This window comes from Aspergillus stella-maris (assembly GCF_047715825.1).
Source record: "Aspergillus stella-maris strain CBS 113639 unplaced genomic scaffold BDV14scaffold_44, whole genome shotgun sequence".
Taxonomy (NCBI): Eukaryota; Fungi; Ascomycota; class Eurotiomycetes; order Eurotiales; family Aspergillaceae; genus Aspergillus; species Aspergillus stella-maris.
Window position 1 is genome coordinate 121,816 of NW_027396838.1, and position 18,031 is coordinate 139,846.

Genomic DNA, 18,031 nt, shown 5'->3' on the forward strand with positions numbered 1-18,031 from the left:
GCTTTACCATATCAGAAACCCACGCGGAATCGGATCCTAAATTACCAGCCTACCTACTAGAGGTAGTGAGGTATTTGAGCAAGCGAACCTTAATTTCCCACGTGAAGGTTGAAGCAGAAGCATGCTTCCCTCGAGCTCGCGCTCATCCGTGCCCCGTAGCATGCGTATTGCGTAGTAAGGTCAAAGTTAGCATGACTATGATCTGAGGGGGAACCTTGGTTGAATATCCGCCATCCGCCATCCGGAAACGTCAAACGGGTGCGGAGGGGAGCCTGGCTGCCTGGGGGATAAGGCAAGGAGAGGAGAGGAGGCCACGAGGCCAGTTGACGTCAGACCGACAGTGCACTGAGTACTGATTGTTCTCCTTAATCAACATGGCGTATCTAGGAATCTGGAAAGCAAAGAACGCGTACGCTGTATTCAGGAGAGAAGAGATTAGAGAGGCGAGTCAGTCAGTCAGATCTCAGGAGAACAAAAGCAAAGCAACTTGATGCTGCCGATAGTCCAATAATCATCTGACATTCTCTACGTATGTCAATCATTCGAGGCCGCGACGCGCATCCACATTTTTGCCTTGAGCCGTGACTGTTGTTTCAGCTTCGCCTTGCTTTAGAATTCATGAGCCCCAGAATACTTCGGTACTGGATAGGTAGTCTACTCTGCAGTCTAGAGCAGACGACGGCAGCGGCAGCGGTACGGGAAAATCCCGCTGACCCGGAGAACGAAGCCGCAATCGCATCATTGCTCATTATTCAGATTTCTGGAATCTGGACGAGTGAGCTCAAGGCGATGTCAGACTCCGCGATGGTGCAATAACGGAGTCGAACGTCGAACATTGTAACATTGTACGACTCCGATGTCCGATCTGAAACCTTCCTGAAGGATTGACTGATCGCAGACAGAGCCAATTCGTAAGATCTGACGTTGCCACAGCCCCTTACAGTGAGAACGTCAGCGAGCAGTAGCCCGGCGGCAACCCAGCAACAGCTTGTACAGAGTAAATTGTTATGCAGACGGCAGCAAAAACAGCGCCGCAAGGTAAGGTCCGGGGTCAATAGGGAGGATTATTGGTGGCTCAGGCAGTGGCTGCATTGCGTGGGGATTGCTCGGTATGCGATTGCGTGCTCGGGAGGAACTATGGTGCCAGAATCCGTCATCCACTGCAGGAGTATTGCTTTTGTCGGTGCGGAGGAGCCGGAACTTAATACTGACGGCGCTTGAGGGTGTCTGTACAGATAGCAGTGTTAGCAGGTTGTACTTTGTATAGTTTGGTCATGTCTGGGGAGTGCTGAAGGACTGGTGGTTGTTAGTGGTGTTCCAGAGTGATGGTGTCCAGTAAGTCGGTAACTACTGCACTCCGCAGTCCACCCGCACTGCGATCGGGCAATCTATGGAGTCACTGAGCACGAGCTGCAGTAGCGAAACGACGCCATCGCGGTCAAGAGATGATTTGCCGGGGATCCTCCACGATCTTCAGGAGAGCGGCGGTTGGAGAGCTGGTGGAGGTGTTGTGCTTTAATTTTAGCGGGGATGACACCATCACCCGCAGAATGAGATGTAGTCCAGACTCAAGATTATCACTCTGGTACAGAGAAAAACATGAGTCGATTTGAGGTGTCAGCAATGAAGTTGAGAGCAGATAGTGTTATCTGTTTCAGCATGGATCGTGAAGGTGAGGCCGAAACGGCCGCAGTGCTAAGAGCGCCAAGCTTACAAGTGGGAGACCGGCTGGTTTAGTGGCAAATCTAGTCCACGAACACACATACTGCACCTACTCAACTTCCACTGCTGTTTTCACTGCTAACTGGACAGGAAGACCGAATATCCCCATGGAACACCCTCTAGAAATACCAGAGAACATTCTGGGGTTGGTGAGAAGCATTTCTAAGCAACTGTGTGTAGAACTGCCCTCAGCGGCAAACCAAAGCAAGTGTAAATACATGTATCACCGGCCCCCTGATCAACTTCCTCCACGCTAATCCCCCATTACGACTCCATCTCCAGCAGACAGAGATAACTCACCGCTTGAATGCCAGTCTGGAGTCTGTCCTCTGTCACAGTGAAGAAATCCGGAGGCGAACAATGTAGACCCCTGTGGAGCTCAGATCCTCGATTGCAAAGCATTTCTGACAATCACACCATCGGCGGCGAGCATGGTTCCATTGTTGCGGTGACATGAAATCCGAACATCTGGGACGCCCTCGCTGGGCTTTGGTTCGGCAGAACTTTTTTCTTTTTCTTTCTCCAGCCGTAATTTTGCTCTTATCAGAAGATCTTGTGACTCGAGCAAACGAAGGAGCGGCCCTTGAAAACTGTTTTCTCCACATCCCCAACTTACTTATACCTCCCTTCGCCTCCCTTCCCGCTGTCCTCCTGATCTCTCCCCTCTATAGTTTGTGCTCTTCTCCGTACATACTATACCTTAACTATCTTACTCAACAACCCTACTACAATCAGAGAGAGAGACACATTCTGCATCATGGCGGCCAGAAAGCCCAACATTCTCTACATCATGGCGGACCAGATGGCTGCCCCCCTTCTGGCCTTCCATGACAAGGACTCCCCCATCAAGACTCCCAATCTGAACCGTCTGGCAGAGGAGGGCGTGGTCTTTGACTCTGCCTACTGCAATTCGCCACTATGCGCGCCTTCTCGGTTTGTGATGGTGACTGGCCAACTTCCCTCGAAAATTGGCGCATACGACAACGCAGCGGATCTGCCCGCCGACACGCCCACGTATGCGCATTACTTGCGCCGCGAGGGCTACCACACTGCACTTGCTGGCAAGATGCACTTCTGTGGTCCTGACCAGCTCCACGGCTACGAGGAGCGCCTCACTTCTGACATCTACCCCGGTGACTACGGCTGGTCCGTGAACTGGGACGAGCCCGTGAGTTATTACCCAAAGCAGTTTAGAGAGAAAGACTGGAAATGCTAACTGAATCAGGATATCCGTCTTGATTGGTACCACAACATGTCCTCTGTCATGGAGGCTGGCCCTGTTGTGCGCACCAACCAGCTGGACTTTGACGAAGAAGTCATCTACAAGTCCAAGCAGTACCTCTTCGATCACGTGCGCAAGCGCAACGACCAGCCTTTCTGCTTGACTGTCTCCATGACCCACCCCCACGACCCTTACGCCATGACCAAGGAGTTCTGGGATCTGTACGAGGATGTCGAGATCCCTCTGCCCAAGCATGGCGCTATCCCACAGGACCAGCAGGACCCACACTCTCAGCGTATCCTCAAGTGCATTGAGCTCTGGGGCAAGGAGATGCCCGAGGACCGCATTAAGGCTGCTCGCCGCGCCTACTACGCCGCCTGCACATACGTCGACACCAACGTCGGCAAGCTCCTCAAGGTGCTCGAGGACACCGGCATGCGTGACGACACCATCATTGTTTTTACTGGTGACCACGGTGACATGCTCGGTGAGCGTGGCCTGTGGTACAAGATGGCCTGGTACGAGAACTCGTCTCGTGTTCCTTTCATCGTCAACGCACCCAAGCGTTTCGCGCCGAAGCGTATCTCCCAGAATGTCTCGACCATGGACATCCTACCTACTTTCGCCGACCTGGTGGGTACACCGCTGATCAAGTCGCTGCCTATGGATGGTGTCTCCCTGGTGCCATACCTGACAGGCGAGGACGGAGAGAAGACCGACACTGTTCTCGGTGAATACATGGGCGAGGGTACTCAGTCGCCTGTTGTGATGATCCGTCGTGGCCCCTGGAAGTTCGTCTACTCCTTGATCGACCCGCCTATGCTCTTCAACGTCCAGAACGACCCACTCGAGAAGGTCAACCTGGTTGCTGGCCTGCCCGACCCTTCGCGCAGCATTACCGCGGACCCCAAGGCTGTCGCTTTCGCCAAGAGCGTACAGAACTCGCTTCCCACTCCTGTCGATTCCCCTGCTGCAACTCCTTCTGTGCGCGCCCCTACCCGCGACTACTCCTTCCCTACTCCTCCTCGCACCCCCAGCCCCGGCAAGGCATCCAGCGCTGTCCCTAACACCACCGAGCCAAGCAAACTCCTCGCCTACTTCGTCGAGGAAGTCCACACTCTCTGGGACCTGGAGAAGATCAAGGAAGATGTCCTTCGCTCTCAGCGCCGCCGCCGTCTCGTCTTCTCCGCCCTCACCAAGGGAAGCTATCTCCCCTGGGACTGGGAGCACCGCGTCGACCCCAGCGCCCAGTACGTCCGCAACCAGGGCAAGGGCCCGCTTGACGACGTCGAGCTCATCTCCCGCTGGCCCCGTGTACTGCAGCAAGCTGCTCAGGAACAGAGCATCAAGATCTAATCTTTTCTCTCTTTTTTCTTTCTTATTCTTGGTCTGGGAAAAATGTTTCCTATTTTCACTCAACGTTTGAGCGAGGCGGTATACCCTGCTGTTTTTCTGAATCATCGTCATAGCATGTCATCTATTACTTCACTGCATATGGTTATCAAAGTTATCTTGCTTGCGCTTAGCGAAAGCGTTAGCGTTGCTTGTGATTGTGCATAGAGGCTTAAGTCCTATTACTGGATGTATTTATGTTCTGTGTGAGTTCTATCAAAATTGAGCAACAAGTTATCTGAATCATACTATTGTCCCTTGCCTGTAGTTGGGCCACTGCCTCACAGAGTGGCAGCATGTGATAGTCACGTGGTCAAGTGTACCTTCCTTTCTGGGACTTCTTGAGACTTCGATCGTCACTTCCCTCGTTCCTTCCTCGCTTCATTCTTGTTCCATCTCACTGCGACCTGCGACCAGCCCATCCTTCACTAGTTGAGCTCGAGCCATGTCGGCGTTCACTCGCCACAAACTGAGTGAACATTCAAGCTCGTGGAAATATCGCACAATATCAGAATTCAGGAATGACTGATAATTGAAGCAGACAATTTCAGAATGTTGACCACGCCCTCGACAAAATTATAACATTGAATCCCAAACCCTTTCGTCCAATCGCCAGACAAACCGTACAGGTAAAACAGCACTCGTTCCCCCGGCGAACAATAGCGCAGCGTCCCCGCTCAGCACACCAAGCTCTGGCAACTGCATCTTCATTCGGTCCCAATGCATCAATGACGACCACATCATTGGGGCTCGGATTCGCTTTCTTGAGATCCTGCACCCGGATCACGTTCTGCAAATACCGCTCCCCTTCTTTCTTGTGGATGACGTGCGCTCCAACGCACGGCTGAGCGGCCACGAAGACCGGATTCGTGTACAGAGTATACGTCACGGACGCTCCGTTGATAGTAAACTCGACACTCGCGCGATATGTCTCAGGTGGCAGATTTGGGAAGGAGGCGCGGGTTGCCTCGTCCACTGGAAGTTCGGTTAGGTTGATGGCTTTTAGTTCGGCACGGCTGTTGTCTCCCGCTGGTCTCTCGGGGGCTGCCATTGTGACCCACTCGACGGGATTCAGCAGGCTTTCGAGGAAAGTGTATCTATCCATCGTGCCGTTCTCGTCGAATCCGCGATCGTTCAGCGCGCTTTGGCCTGTATTCGACTTCACAGGTACGGGCATGGTGGCTTCGCGCGCCGTGAGACGAATCCATCCTGTCTTGTCGCCAGATGGTGCTGGGACAGGCCCTATCCAGCCTGCAATGGACCTGATGTCTTTCAAACCCCCGAGAACCCGACCTAGAGTTGTCCTCTTGGGCCAGTAGCTTGCTCCCTTGACGAGCAAGCCGTTATCATAGAACGGCGCTGCGCCCAGGCTTCTCACGGTTGGAGAACAATAGACAAGGCAAGCCATAATCTTATGCCGATAGATCTTGCCGGGCAGCATCAAGTTGAACAACCAGTCCCACATGTCCGCATTCCAGGGTATGCGCCTCGCCACCAAGTCGCTGTACGCAGATTCAATGGTATTGCGTGCTTCATCCATATATGGCCACCCAAGAGCCTCAGCAAACCGGATCAGAGCTTCAGACTGGCTCTTACTGACGCGAGAAATGAATGTGTAGCTGTTGGCGCTATCTTTGGCTTGAATGTTGCTGGGTCCGTTAAACGTCACATACGACATCCACATGGAGCCCAGGACCACCAATGCAGATGTACTGTCAGTCATAATTCCGGTATAACTGGTCGTCACAGGCTCTTTTCGGAGACGAATCAGTAGCTCACACCCTACAAGGATCTGATAGAGGAAGTTTCGCAAGCCGTCACCTGCAGAAAGACCGCCGATAAAGTAGCTACTGATGCAGCCGACTTTATTCAGATCGACAAACCGCGAAGCTGCGTCGTACTTGCTCTTGTTTAAGCCGAGACATAAATAGTCTATCTGCTTCTGACGACTGCCGCCTGCATAGAAGCCATGGTTTGAACCGGTCGCCCTGATGGTGTTAGCCTCCTGTGTTGATTGGACCAAAAAGCTAAGAGGAGACATACTGAGTGAGACCAATTAACTCGCAAAGACCCTCGTTATCCTCCAACTGTGGCGATGCTTGCAGCCTCCGGAGCCGCTCAACAATCTTGCTCAACGGAATTTCAGGAAGCACAGAACTGGCTTCGAGAGTGAGATTGAGCATTGGCGACGCACGGAGCTGTTGGAGACGGTACTCCTCGGAATACCCAGCCATTCGCACGGTTCCTGGTGTTTTGCTATCATAGTAAGCCAAGGTCTCGCAATCCGCATCAATATAGGTGTTCCCGGGGTAGCTGTATGTGTTGAGCGTCATATTGCCTGCTCGAGCGCATTAGCTTACTTGGTTTGTTCCCTTCATATGACGTTTCTTACCAAGGTTTGGATGAACAGGTACTACTGATCCCGTCTCCCGCGCCGTCAACTCGTTCGCCGTCATGGAAATATACAACAATCGAACTGCATCGATCTGACCCGGTAGGGTATAAGGCTGTACGAGCAGACTTCCCTTGTTTTTGATGTTCAATATCCCTTCCAGCTCGTCGAGTTTGCGGTTGAGAACAACTGGATCCCTGAGATTCTCCGTGTACGCCGGTGGTGGACCGTCGGGAGGACTCAAATCTTCGAGTAGCGACTGCGGTATTACGTGCGAGGAGGTGGAGGTCGCGTTCCGATTCACGGTTTGGGTTATTGTCCTAGTAGTATCCGCACTACGATTTGCCGTCCCCGATGGCTGCAGGCTCGTTCGTCGAGACGGGTCCTCGGTGGTCTTGGACGGCGGGCTGACTGAGATCTGCGCTGGAGGGCTCGGCGCGCTCGCGAGGGCACTCGGGGTGGCGGCTCGTGGTTGCTCTAGCGGAGGGCTGAGGCTTGGACTCAGCGACGCCGTTGTTGGACTTGCTATCGACGACATCGAAGGGAAGAGACCGCCCGACGTCGGCGAGTTTGCCCTTGGGGCAGGGTTCGTACTCAGGCTTATAGGAGATATCGGCGACGAGATTGAGACTGAAGACGAATAGAGCGACGCTATTGAGGCCGGCTGAACAGACGGCTGTATAATATGAGGTAGTTGCTGGTTTGCTTTTGCACCCGCAGCCGCAGCCGCACCAGTCTGCTGCCTTGCCCCCGCCAATGCCCTCTGCGCCGCAAGCCTCTCATGCGGCTGCGCACATTCAACAGCATTATTAAACACATCAATCGCATTTGCCGTATCACCCATTGCCTGCAACACCTCACCCTTTTGCATCCAGCCCTGTGCACTCCCGGGATTTAGTGTGATTGCGTCGTCGGCATCCTTGAGTGCTAAATCCAGCCGGCGCGGATCAGACATCATGTGCGCTAGCGATCTGCTGAGGTGGAGCTCTGCGTCGTGCGGTGCGAGTTGCAGAGCGGAATTGTACATAACCACCGCGCCATTGTAATCGCTTGCTGCGGCGAGTTGGTTTCCGTGGGAGCGGAAAGGCTCGCCTGTTTGCTGGGCTGGAGTCGCGAGGGGTGGGTTGGGGATTGGGGGGATGCTAGAAGTGGGCCGGTGGTAGCCAGGTGGTAGGAGCGTGCTGCACTGGTGTTAGTACCACTTTTAGAAGCAAGGCAATCCTAGGTGAGTAGCGCGAATGCGAGTCGAGTACTAAGAATGCCTACCCAGCTTGAGGCTGCGCATAGACAGGCACGATATGGCCCTGCGCAGGCGGAGGAGGAGCTGCATTGCTCAACCTCTTGTCCTTGTCCTTTCTCTTCCAGAAAGGCATGATCTAGGTTCGTCCTTCCTAACGTCAAATAAATACCAGCAGAAAGAGGCGCAAAGAGTATTGGCAGGAAAAGTGGTGAGCGTACCGCAACCGTGGTTAATGGACAGTTCAGAAGAGGTCTGACAACGAGACAAAGACAAGAGCACAACCCCAGTGGGCAGATCCAGCCTCACCCCTCACCAACCTCCCTTGTCTTTTCCAACTCTAATAAAGGCCTCTTCCTCCTCTCAAAGCCCAGGCACGTGCTACCCATATGAGATTGGGCAATACGACGCGACGCACAGGCCGAGACAGGCCAAGTGCTGAATACGAGGTCGATTCCTGGGTTGCCGAGTGGCAGTATCTCGTTCCTGACTGGGGAAAAGGACAAGGTAGGGATGGGGTCATGCACGCTCTCTTTGTTTTGGTGACATCTATAGTAGACTGCAAGCAGCACCAGGTACAGATGGAGAATGCATGTAGAGCCGAGCCAAGCCCTACCTAGGTATCTCCGCACCTGATATGGGATCCAGTGCGGAGAGCGTACAAAGAGCCCAAGACCAACGCAAGCTCAGAACACCCAAGGCCCTAAATCTAGAAACCAAACAGATACAGCAGCTTGCCTATCATTCCAAACCCTTCAATGAACCATCAGTTCTAGTCTACCCGAGTCCTGCAAATAGACACCCGCCTGCATGCACCGCAATCTTGGCATGAGGCATGCGTGATTATACGTTTAAAGCACACGGCCCGCAGACCAATTTAGTAGGTAGGTAGGCACCTACTAGACATGCCCGGGGCTTCCATCAAGATGCCTAAGAGCAGAAACCGAAACACTCGGACCTGACGGGCACTCCCACGACCCAGCACATTCCCAACAATGATCCCCAATTGGTAATGCATCCTTGTATTATGGTCCCATACCGAGGAAAAGAGAAGAAAGAACGAAATATCTACCTAACCCCCCCCTCCCCACAATCTGACCGCTACCAGAAACGGAAGGCGCGATGGATAAGGCAGGGCTGGCTCGTACCTCCCATCCTTGCTACTTATACCTACATACCGTGTAAGGAAGGAGCGGCTTGGGCCGGGGGGATGGCTACTTAGGTACTTACCTCCATGTGTGCATCTGCCTTGGAAAAAGAGATTGTGGGATCGTTGAGTGGTACGTTGGCATGTCCGTGGAAAGTAATACCATGCATCTCATGGAGAAAGAAAGAAAAGAAATCATTCGTTCCTCGTAACCTTGAGTACCTCGTAAAAGTCCCTTGCATCCTGCAAGAACCAAAAGAGAAAAGAAGAGAGTATTTATAGTGATGATATATACCAGCCACAATCCACCCAGTTCACCCAACCAACCAAGAAAAAAAAGAACAAACGGTAAGAAAAGCCATTAGTTATCTCATCTTATCTTATCTTATCTACCTTCCTTACTCCATTGGGTAAGCCGGCGCTTTAACCAAGACGTTCATCGGCCCTTTCCCGCGAACTTCAGCTGTAACGAATGCCGCTAGTCGGATACGACCTGTTCCCGCACCAGGTCCAATGACTTGCGGCGCTGTAGCCCCAGCTCCAGCTGCTGGTCCTTGTCCGGCCGCTACAACAGGTGTGCCTACGGAGCCGCGACGGGGTCCGTCATTTGCTGCTGCGGTGGAAATCGGTGCTGGTCCTGGACCTGAGCCCGGTCCGGAGGGAGGCCCTTGTCCTGGTTTCCGGCCCATAATGTTACTGAATACCGAGCGCATGCGCTGTTCGCGCGCGGGTGTATTGTCGTGGGGTGCTTGGTTGGGGGGAGGTAATGTGTCTCTTTCGTCAACGGCGCCGGGGCCGTCTTCGGAGGGGTCAAGGTCGGTGGGGTGGACTGCTGCACGGCCGGGGTGGTCGATGGGGCTGGCGGCGTTGGTGAGAGAGGGAAGGACACCGGGTTCGATCTTCATGGTTGCGTCGTGGATTGGTGAGCCTGGAGCGGGATATTCAACGCAGATATCGCGGGATTCAAGGGGGATTTTCTCGGCAATACCGACGGCGTTCTCGACGATCATACGCACGCCATTGTCAATGCCCGGTGGCGGGGGGTCGTGCAGGTTACTGACGATTGTGGCGACGAGGCTATCGACTAGGCGATTGATGAGTTCCGTGCGATATTCATCTGCCGCGGGGCCCTGGAGGGCGTTGCCCAGTCCATCGAGTGTTGTGCGGCGCCAGTTTGAGATGCGGGCAATGGAATTCTCCTTATCTTCTTCTGTAGCGGTGTTCTGGTGTTGTCGGCGGAGAGTCATTTCAATGGATTTCAACTGCTGGCTAAATGTTGGTTCGAGGGCGGGGTGGAAGTAGCGTTCGAAGATCTCGTTTACAAGCCAGCGGCTCATGAGTGAACGGCCGATGGCGGTCATCTCCTTTGTGCCTACAGCGGGAGCATCCTCGTTGACGTAGCCAGATAGCCAGGTGGGAAGCGCCTTCCAGTCCTTGCGGATGGAGAATGCGAGATCCTTGATCGCTCCGTCGAGACGGCCGAACCGGTTGGCGTACTCGTTGTCGTCAAGGACTGTCCGGGAGACGGCCATGCGCTGGTGAGCGACAGTGTTCTGCAGCGACTGAACCTGAGCGTCGCGCTCGAAGTAGTACCGCTTCACCTTGGAGTACTTGGCCTCTATCAAGTGTCAGATAATACGCAGAGCAAATTTTATGTGCGCAAGCTTACGCAGTTCCTCATGCTTCTGAAGCAGAGACCGAGGATCAAGTTCGCTCAAATCATCGCGACTCCGGTTATCCTTCGACGTGGGTGTAGCGCGTCCCGGGTCAAGACCAGCCTGGCCAGCATTATTCCGGGAACTACCATCCTGATTCGAGCCTGGTTGCAGCGAGGCCTGGGACTGATTCGTTTGGTTCCCGCCGGCAGAAGGTCGGTCTGACATCGCCCCGAGCTGCGAGACAGAAGACGATTCGCTCTGAGGAAGTGGGAACGGCGACGGAGGGCCAATGGATTGACGTGAGGGCGGTCGGTGGTCCAATTGGTGCGAGCCGGGAGCTAGATCTGCGCCGGTGATGTGGCGGGTGCTATCGGCGGTCGGCGGTCGTTGATAAAGTTGATCGAGGAGGTGGGGGTCTGTGTTGGACCGCGGGATGGGCGAGGGGTGCGGCGAGCGGGAGTGAGGGGCGAGTCCGGGGTCAGGGGCACGAGCGGAACTCTGCTGCGGCATGGAAGGTTGTTGGTGTTGGGTGTCAGTGTCCGGAGCGTCTACCGCATAATCTCTGGACCAGTTGTCCACCGACGCGCGCGGCTGCTGCGGCGAGTGCTGGGTTTGTGGGCGTTGTTGTTGTTGTTGTTGTTGTTGTTGTTGTTGTTGTTGCTGCTGCTGCTGCTGCTGCGATTGGCGGCGGGACGATAATTTAACCGATCGATTGCGCTCTAACAAGCTCGGCTGATCACGAACGGAAGTAGAAGACGCCGAAGAATGGAAAGAGAAGAGACTCCGCTTGGAGCGACGGGGTTCCTGGTCGTCGGGTTTCTCTAGCTTGTCAGTGGCAGTAGGGGAAGAGGGCCAGGACTGGTCGGAAGCGTCAGCATCGAAGGAGTGAGGTGGCGCAAGGTGAGAGGGTGGAGGAGGGCTGTTGGTGACTACCGTGATGGTGGAGTTGTTGTTGTTGGAGAGGGAGGAAGCGTCTGGCGGTGTACGCAGGCGCTGGGTGTGGGAGCGCTGCAGCGAGTAGCGGGTGGGATTGCGAGGTGGAGGCTGACGGACGTCCCAGGAGTAGAGCGGCGGTTGCTGCGACTGAGACTGAGACTGGGAGTGGGAATGAGGAGATGTATTGGCGTGGGTAGCGTAAGAGTCCGGCTGAGGCTGGGTTTGGGGCGGAAACTGCTGCGAAGTGGAGACGGGGAAGCGGTGGTGTTGTTGTTGGTGTTGTTGGTGGTGGTGATGGTGGTGAGAGTGTTGATCGTTGTTGGTATTGTCGTCGTCAAATGGAGGGGCGGCGGAGGACCGAGAGGACGGAAGATGAGGGAGATGCTCGACCGATCGGAAAGCTGAAGAGGAGATGGACGACTTCGACTTGTCTTTCCTGCGGAAGAGGGGCATGGAGAAGGAGGGCCCTGGACAGGGCAGGGGTAGGGTAGAGGAGGAGGGGCGGAGAGGGGAGAAGGAGAGGTGAGGAGGAGAGGGGAAGGATAAAGATAGGAGAACAGAGAACAGAGAACAGGAAAGGATGAAGATGAAAGCAGAGATAATATAAGAGTGGAGGACTGGGCGGCACAACACCGGCTGATTGGGCGCAAACACGAGGCTGTGCCAACAAAAGAAGAACTACTTTTGTGCTTAGTCTACAGCTGAACTTGACCGTTGGAATGCTAATAATAGAGATGTTGGCCAAGTATACATAAAGAAACCCATCCAACTGTTTCCGCTATTCGCTCAAAATACTAAAAAGGTCCTAACAGACTCCATGCGTCTTGCCGTGCTTGCCCTGGAGCGAGTGCTGCTCATTCTTATAGTGCGGGTGCGTGTGCTTCGCCTGGTGAGACTTGGTCGTATGCGTGCGGACGTGGCTGCCACTGTTAACTATACTTCTCTCAACTGTTGTAGAAAGAGCAGAGGGGTACATACTGAGTATACCTCTCCAACATCTGCTTGTCCATGTCGCTCAGACTCTTCAGCGCAAGCTTCATATCGCTAAGAAGCTGGTCGCAACGGCTCATTGTAAAGTCCTCGCGGACAACAACCCGCATCAGCTTCAGCTCGTTGCTGTTCGGTGCCATCGTGTAAGCAGGCACAATCCATCCACGCTCGCGGAGCTGATGCGCAATCGCAAACTCGTCAAATTGCTCGTCGCGCTTGGGAGGCAGGCGGAAGGCAACGAGTGGCAGACCCCGTCCGCGGCGCTGGCTCATGATAATGAAGCCCATCTTTTCCAGCTGGTCGGCTAGGTAGTCTGCGATGCGAGTGATGTTGACCATCACTGAGCGGTACCCGCGCTTACCCAGTCGGATCATCTGGTAGTACTGTCCGATGACATGGGACGCGCCCTTGGAGAAGTTCAGCGTGAAGCTGGCCTGCTCCGCACCAAGGTAGTTGATGTTAAAGATGAGTTCCTTGGGCAGGTACTCGGGGGATCGCCAGACGACCCAACCGACACCAGGGTAGACAAGGCCATACTTGTGTCCGGAGACGTTGATTGAGACAACCTTCTCTAGTCTGAAATCCCATTGCAAGGTTGGGTGGATAAAAGGCGCAACATACCCACCAGAGGCAGCATCAACGTGGATAGGGCAATCAATGTTGCGCTCGATAAGCAGGTCGTTGATAGCCTTAACATCCTCGTATTCACCGGTATACGTCGTTCCCAAGATCGCGCAGATACCGATCGTGTTCTCGTCAACGAGATCCACAGCCTGCTGTGGATCAATGACGTAGCGGTCCTCCGTGCAGTAGACATACCGCTCCTCAACATCAAAGTACCGAGCGGCCTTTTCCCAACAAACCTGCACAGCAGAGTTCATGACGATGTTCGGCCTCGTCCAGTCCTTGCCCTCGGCCTTGCGCTTGTTCTGCCACTTCTTCTTCATCGCGAGGGTACCGAGCATGATTGCCTCTGAGGATCCAACGGTCGACGTACCCATGGGATGCTCGTCGCTGCTTGTAGGAGCGTTGAAAAGCCGAGCGATCATGTTAACGCAGCGGTTCTGAATCTCGGCGGATTGGGGGTACTCTTCGTAGTCGATGAAGTTTTTACTAAAGGACTCGCTCATGAGCTTCTCGGCTTCGTCCTCCATGTAGGTTGTTACGAAACTCGCGAGACTAGCAAAACAACAAGTTAGCCTCAATCCATGTCGTCGAAAATATCGTTCTGGAAGGCGAGTACTATACATACTTCAGCATTGGATTCCCATCCAAGCTCAACTCATCCTTGATCATGCGGTAAGCGACATCGCGGGGCATCTCGCGCTCCGGCATCTCCGTGTGCGGCAACTGCTGCGTCGCGAAGCGCGTACCGTAGACAGTCGTAGAGTACTCATCTTCCTCAGTTGTCTCGAGCTGGATGGAATCAACGCGCTTGGTGACGGGCTCGAAGTCGTCGTCTTTCTTGATGGAGGCGAGGTGGACCATGTTGCTGCAACAATAATTCAATGTAAATAAATAAACCTGTAAGTAAAAATGATAACAAATAGATCAATGGATGGGGTGCCCAATCTTTATAAGCGAAGATAAATTAAGGAGAAGAGAAGTACGTTGATCTGATCAATCGTAAGACAAAACCCAAGCCAAGTCGAAGCCGCCCACATATCCAGGCGACGCGAGCCCCTCTGCGCTGTTTATACACCAGTCAGGGTGCCAGTCGCAGTCGTCGTCATCGTCATCCGTCCCTGATTCTGCCTCTGATTCCCTGTCCTTCCCAGCTGAGACTAACCTGCATCATACGCTGTAAGTCCGGAACTTCGGCGCCAGACAACAGATCCAGACTCAGGAGGGGCAGTGGACGTGGACGTGGCGGTCTCAGCGCAGCCGATAACCAGATCCAGCGAATCGGCCAGCGCCATCTGGAGCATTTCTGGGATTGTGCCCCAGTGAGTTTCAGGGCCTGAGCTCAGTGGACGAATCGTTGGGTGGGAGCCAAAGATGGACAGCGAATAATTGGGGGAAAGCTTAGAAAAAGCTTGGCTGGTGCGGTGGGTTTGATGGGGAAGATGACGATATTGTCTGGGTTGGTTCTGGTATACCGCCAGATGCTGGGTCCGCTGTGGGGTTTATTAGTAGATGGAAACCTTCAACTTTCATAATAGAGATTGGAGACAAGTGTATAGCATTAAAGAAAGAATAGTCAGCTACCTAGCGTAACCGGTACAGACTTCAGGCATTAATCCAACTAACAATCAGAGCAAGTCCGGTGGTATCCCATTATCCATCATATCATACAGACCATCTAAGACATCCCATTCTCGCTCATTGTGTTCTTTTTTTCGTTTTCATCTTCTCGTTTTTCAATATTCCGTACGTACTTTCTCGGGTTTGGGTATCAGCAATGCGGGGTTGAATCCTTCCCTGGTCCACCTGCCCAATACACCGTCCACTCGGCCAGTAGTGGATGGAGCAATCTGAATTCAAAAACCAAAATCGATAACAATATAACAAATCAGATGGAGCGGTCGGCCTCAGGCATTCAGCCCTTGACCTTGCGCTTGAGCCATCCGAAGAGGCCGCCGCTCTTTCGCTTATCGGCCTTGGAGGTCTCCTGTTGAGCTGCCGGAGTCTGCTCCGTGGTGGTTTTGTTCTCTTCAGGCTTGGTGCTAGTGGCAGCACCCTCGGCCGGTTCGGGCTGGGCAGCCTGTGGCTCAGCCGCCTTGGCCTGCTGCGATTTCTGGGTCGCAGCACGTGCGGCAGCAGCGCTCGCGGAGATTTCCGACGGCTTCTCAGCCTGAGGCTGGGCGGTTGAAGTCTGGGTGGTGGGTTTGGATTGCTCCGTGGTCGCCTTATCGGTGGTCGTGGGGGCAGCAGGGGCTTGGCTGACAACGGGAGCTTCGTGAGCCTTCTCGGGTGGCGTGACAGCAACGGGTGGCTTGGTCACAACAGGCGTCTCCTGCTTCGTCTTGGGAGCTTCTTCGGCCTTCTCCTTGGACTCAACAGCGGGCGTGCTGGCTGGCGCAGCAACGGTGGCAGCCGCCGTGGGCTTACTCACTGCAGGCTCCTGCGTGGTAGGAGGGACAGTCTTGGCCTCCTCCCTAGCAGTACCGACAGTAGCGGCAGGACCGGTCGCAGAGTCTGCAGTAGTCTTACCGACGACAGCAGGCTCCTTCTTGGTCTCCTTGGGCTTTCCTTCCGCTGCAGCTGTGGGCTTGGTAGCCGCAGGCTCCTCAGTTTTGGGAAGTGTCTTCAGTCCCTCCTTACCGGTCTCGGTGGATGTAGCGGCTGCTGCTGCGGCGGGTGTAGTAGCAGCAGGCTTCTCGGCGAGTGTGCCCTGAGCCTTAGTGGCAGAAGCCTTTGGCTCAGTTGGAATGGTCTCCTTAGAGATAGGAGCAGCCGTGGGAACGGCCTGAGCTACCAGCGGCTTTTCAACAGGTTCCTCCTTCTTGACAGGCTCCTTGTCGGTGGCCGCAGGCTTAGCGGCGGATGTGTCCTGAGCCTTGGTGGCGGTAGGAGCCTTTGGTTCAAATGGGATAGTCTCCTTGGCAATAGGAGCTGCCGCGGGAACAGCCTGCGCGACCAGAGGTTTCTCAGCAGGCTGCTCCTTGGTAGCCGCAGGCTTAGCGGCGGGTGTGTCCTGAGCCTTGGTCGCGGTAGGAGCCTTTGGCTCAGATGGAATAGTCTCCTTGGTAATAGGAGCTGACGCGGGCACAGCTTGCGGGACTAGCGGCTTCTCAGTAGGTTCCTCCTTCTTGGTAGGCTCCTCCTTGGCGGCCGCGGACTTGGGGGCGGAGGGAATGGTCTCCTTGGGCGCGCTGGCAGCGGGGACTTCGGTGTTGGGCTTCTTGGTCTCAGCGGCAGGGGTAGTCTGCTTGTTGTGGTTGTTGACGGCGGAGAGGCCAGGAACCTCGAGGACGTTCAAAGGCTTATCGGCAGGGTCGGCACCGAGACCGGGGACCATCTGCGGCTTGACCTCGCCGGCGGGGCCAGTTGTGCTGGAGACATTCTCCTTTCCAACGGACGGCTTAGACGTCTCAGCTGGGGTAGCTTTGGCAACAACAGGCTCCTCCACCTTGGTGACCTTCGCGGTCTTCTCTTCCACCGCAGCAACGGCAGGGCCGTTCTGTTGAGGTGCCTTGAACTGGGTATCTTTGGTGCTTTCAGACTCCTTGAGTCTTTCGGGGAGGGCGGTTGTCGCGGCAACGACTTCCGGAGTAGAGAGGGGTTCGGTTGCGGTCTCGGCCGGGGGCTTCGATTCCTTGATGGATGTCTCGGGCTTCACTACTACAAAGAAATGTCAGTAAGCGACACAACATGGTAAGGTCTCCCCAATCATACCAGTCGCAACCGGCTCAGACTTCTCGGTCTTCTTCTCCTTCTTCACGGCGTCCACAGCCTCCTCAACCGCAGGGACCTCCTTCGCAGCAGGAATAGGAACCTCATCTTTGTTGGAAGCGGCAGCGGCAGTGATCGGCGCGGTAGTGGTAGCGGCAGCGACAGGGGTCTCCTTCTCAGTGGTGACAGCCGGCGCCGTAGCAGGGGTAGCAGCGGCGGGAGCCTCAACAGCCTGCTCGGTCTCACTGTCGCTCTTCACAACATTCTCTTCAACGGTAGCACCGGGAGCGCTGTATATCAATAAAAAGTCCAGGGTTAGCTTAGTCGCTTCTCAATTCCGGCGCGCAAATGCGATGACGCAAAGACCAAACAACGGGCCGCGCAAAACAAAATAAATTGTGGGATGTGCGACGTGACGAGAAACTTACGCAGCGGCCACGGGCTCAGCGACCTTGTTGGCACCGCCAGAAGCGCCGCCCTTCTTGTTGCCTCCCTTCTTCTTTCCTCCTTTCTTGGCCATTACGATGGGCGGGCGGGTTTGTGGTTGTGAATCTGTGACTGTGCGGGATGTGCGTTAGACGCGGACGGAACAGACTAGCGACGAAAGGAGGGATGCGATTGCGATTCAGCCGTGCAATTGCGGTTTTATTTAAGAAGCAAAAGGTGGGAGATATTGAACTTACTGCAAAAGCTGGTTGGGACTGAGATGGTGAAAAGCGAGTAGTAAGCAGAGGAAGAGATGAGAGGGAAGTTGAGGGAAGTTAGGGGCGGGCTGCTGGTATGGAACTGCTTTGGTTCTTGCCGACTACCAATTTGGCAACTCGGCGAACGTTAATCCGGTCACTCTGCAAGCTGGCCACTTGGGCTGACACGGCGGCTGCGATTCAGATAGTGGATTTGGCACGGGCTGAAGCAATAAGTTTGCTTGTAGAATTGGTAGACTAGGTCTAGTTGAAGTTGTAGTTGGGTCGCAAGTCCGTGCGAGGATGCTGGTTTTGCT

The 18,031-nt window shown here is 54.5% G+C and overlaps 4 protein-coding genes across 4 annotated transcripts; 1 reads left to right on the forward strand and 3 right to left on the reverse strand.

Annotated features, from left to right (window-relative positions):
* Positions 1 to 2,229: 2,229 nt before the first annotated feature.
* BDV14DRAFT_94463 (putative choline sulfatase) lies at positions 2,230 to 4,592 on the forward strand. The gene is made up of 2 exons (XM_073777905.1): positions 2,230 to 2,890; positions 2,948 to 4,592. The coding sequence occupies exons 1-2, from the start codon at positions 2,480 to 2,482 to the stop codon at positions 4,298 to 4,300; spliced, it is 1,764 nt and encodes a 587-aa protein (XP_073626077.1). The 5' UTR covers positions 2,230 to 2,479; the 3' UTR covers positions 4,301 to 4,592.
* On the reverse strand, positions 4,592 to 8,203 carry BDV14DRAFT_94760 (uncharacterized protein). Its single transcript, XM_073777907.1, has 4 exons — positions 7,995 to 8,203; positions 6,729 to 7,909; positions 6,380 to 6,674; positions 4,592 to 6,324 (listed from the first exon to the last, which is right to left on the reverse strand). Exons 1-4 carry the CDS (start codon positions 8,099 to 8,101, stop codon positions 4,884 to 4,886), a joined length of 3,024 nt encoding a protein of 1,007 aa, XP_073626078.1. The 5' UTR covers positions 8,102 to 8,203; the 3' UTR covers positions 4,592 to 4,883.
* A 1,307-nt stretch (positions 8,204 to 9,510) lies between these two features.
* Positions 9,511 to 12,159, reverse strand: BDV14DRAFT_202156 (uncharacterized protein; the record flags this gene model as incomplete). The annotated part of the gene is made up of 2 exons (XM_073773937.1): positions 9,511 to 10,730; positions 10,782 to 12,159. The coding sequence occupies 2 exons, from the start codon at positions 12,157 to 12,159 to the stop codon at positions 9,511 to 9,513; spliced, it is 2,598 nt and encodes an 865-aa protein (XP_073626079.1).
* Positions 12,160 to 12,511: 352 nt separating this feature from the next.
* Positions 12,512 to 14,184, reverse strand: BDV14DRAFT_202157 (glutamate decarboxylase; the record flags this gene model as incomplete). The annotated part of the gene is made up of 3 exons (XM_073773938.1): positions 12,512 to 12,626; positions 12,685 to 13,875; positions 13,949 to 14,184. 3 exons carry the CDS (start codon positions 14,182 to 14,184, stop codon positions 12,512 to 12,514), a joined length of 1,542 nt encoding a protein of 513 aa, XP_073626080.1.
* Between the last annotated feature and the right edge of the window lie 3,847 nt (positions 14,185 to 18,031).

What these genes read in the sequence shown, in the direction of transcription:
- BDV14DRAFT_94463 (XM_073777905.1), top strand. Translation starts at nt 2,480, where the DNA reads ATGGCGGCCAGAAAGCCCAACATTCTCTACATCATGGCGGACCAGATG. An exon ending in CCGTGAACTGGGACGAGCCC is followed by an intron (nt 2,891 to 2,947) that starts GTGAGTTATTAC and finishes TAACTGAATCAG; the next exon opens with GATATCCGTCTTGATTGGTA.
- BDV14DRAFT_94760 (XM_073777907.1), bottom strand. Translation starts at nt 8,101, where the DNA reads ATGCCTTTCTGGAAGAGAAAGGACAAGGACAAGAGGTTGAGCAATGCA. An exon ending in ACCTGTTCATCCAAACCTTG is followed by an intron (nt 6,675 to 6,728) that starts GTAAGAAACGTC and finishes GCGCTCGAGCAG; the next exon opens with GCAATATGACGCTCAACACA. An exon ending in GAGTTAATTGGTCTCACTCA is followed by an intron (nt 6,325 to 6,379) that starts GTATGTCTCCTC and finishes TAACACCATCAG; the next exon opens with GGCGACCGGTTCAAACCATG.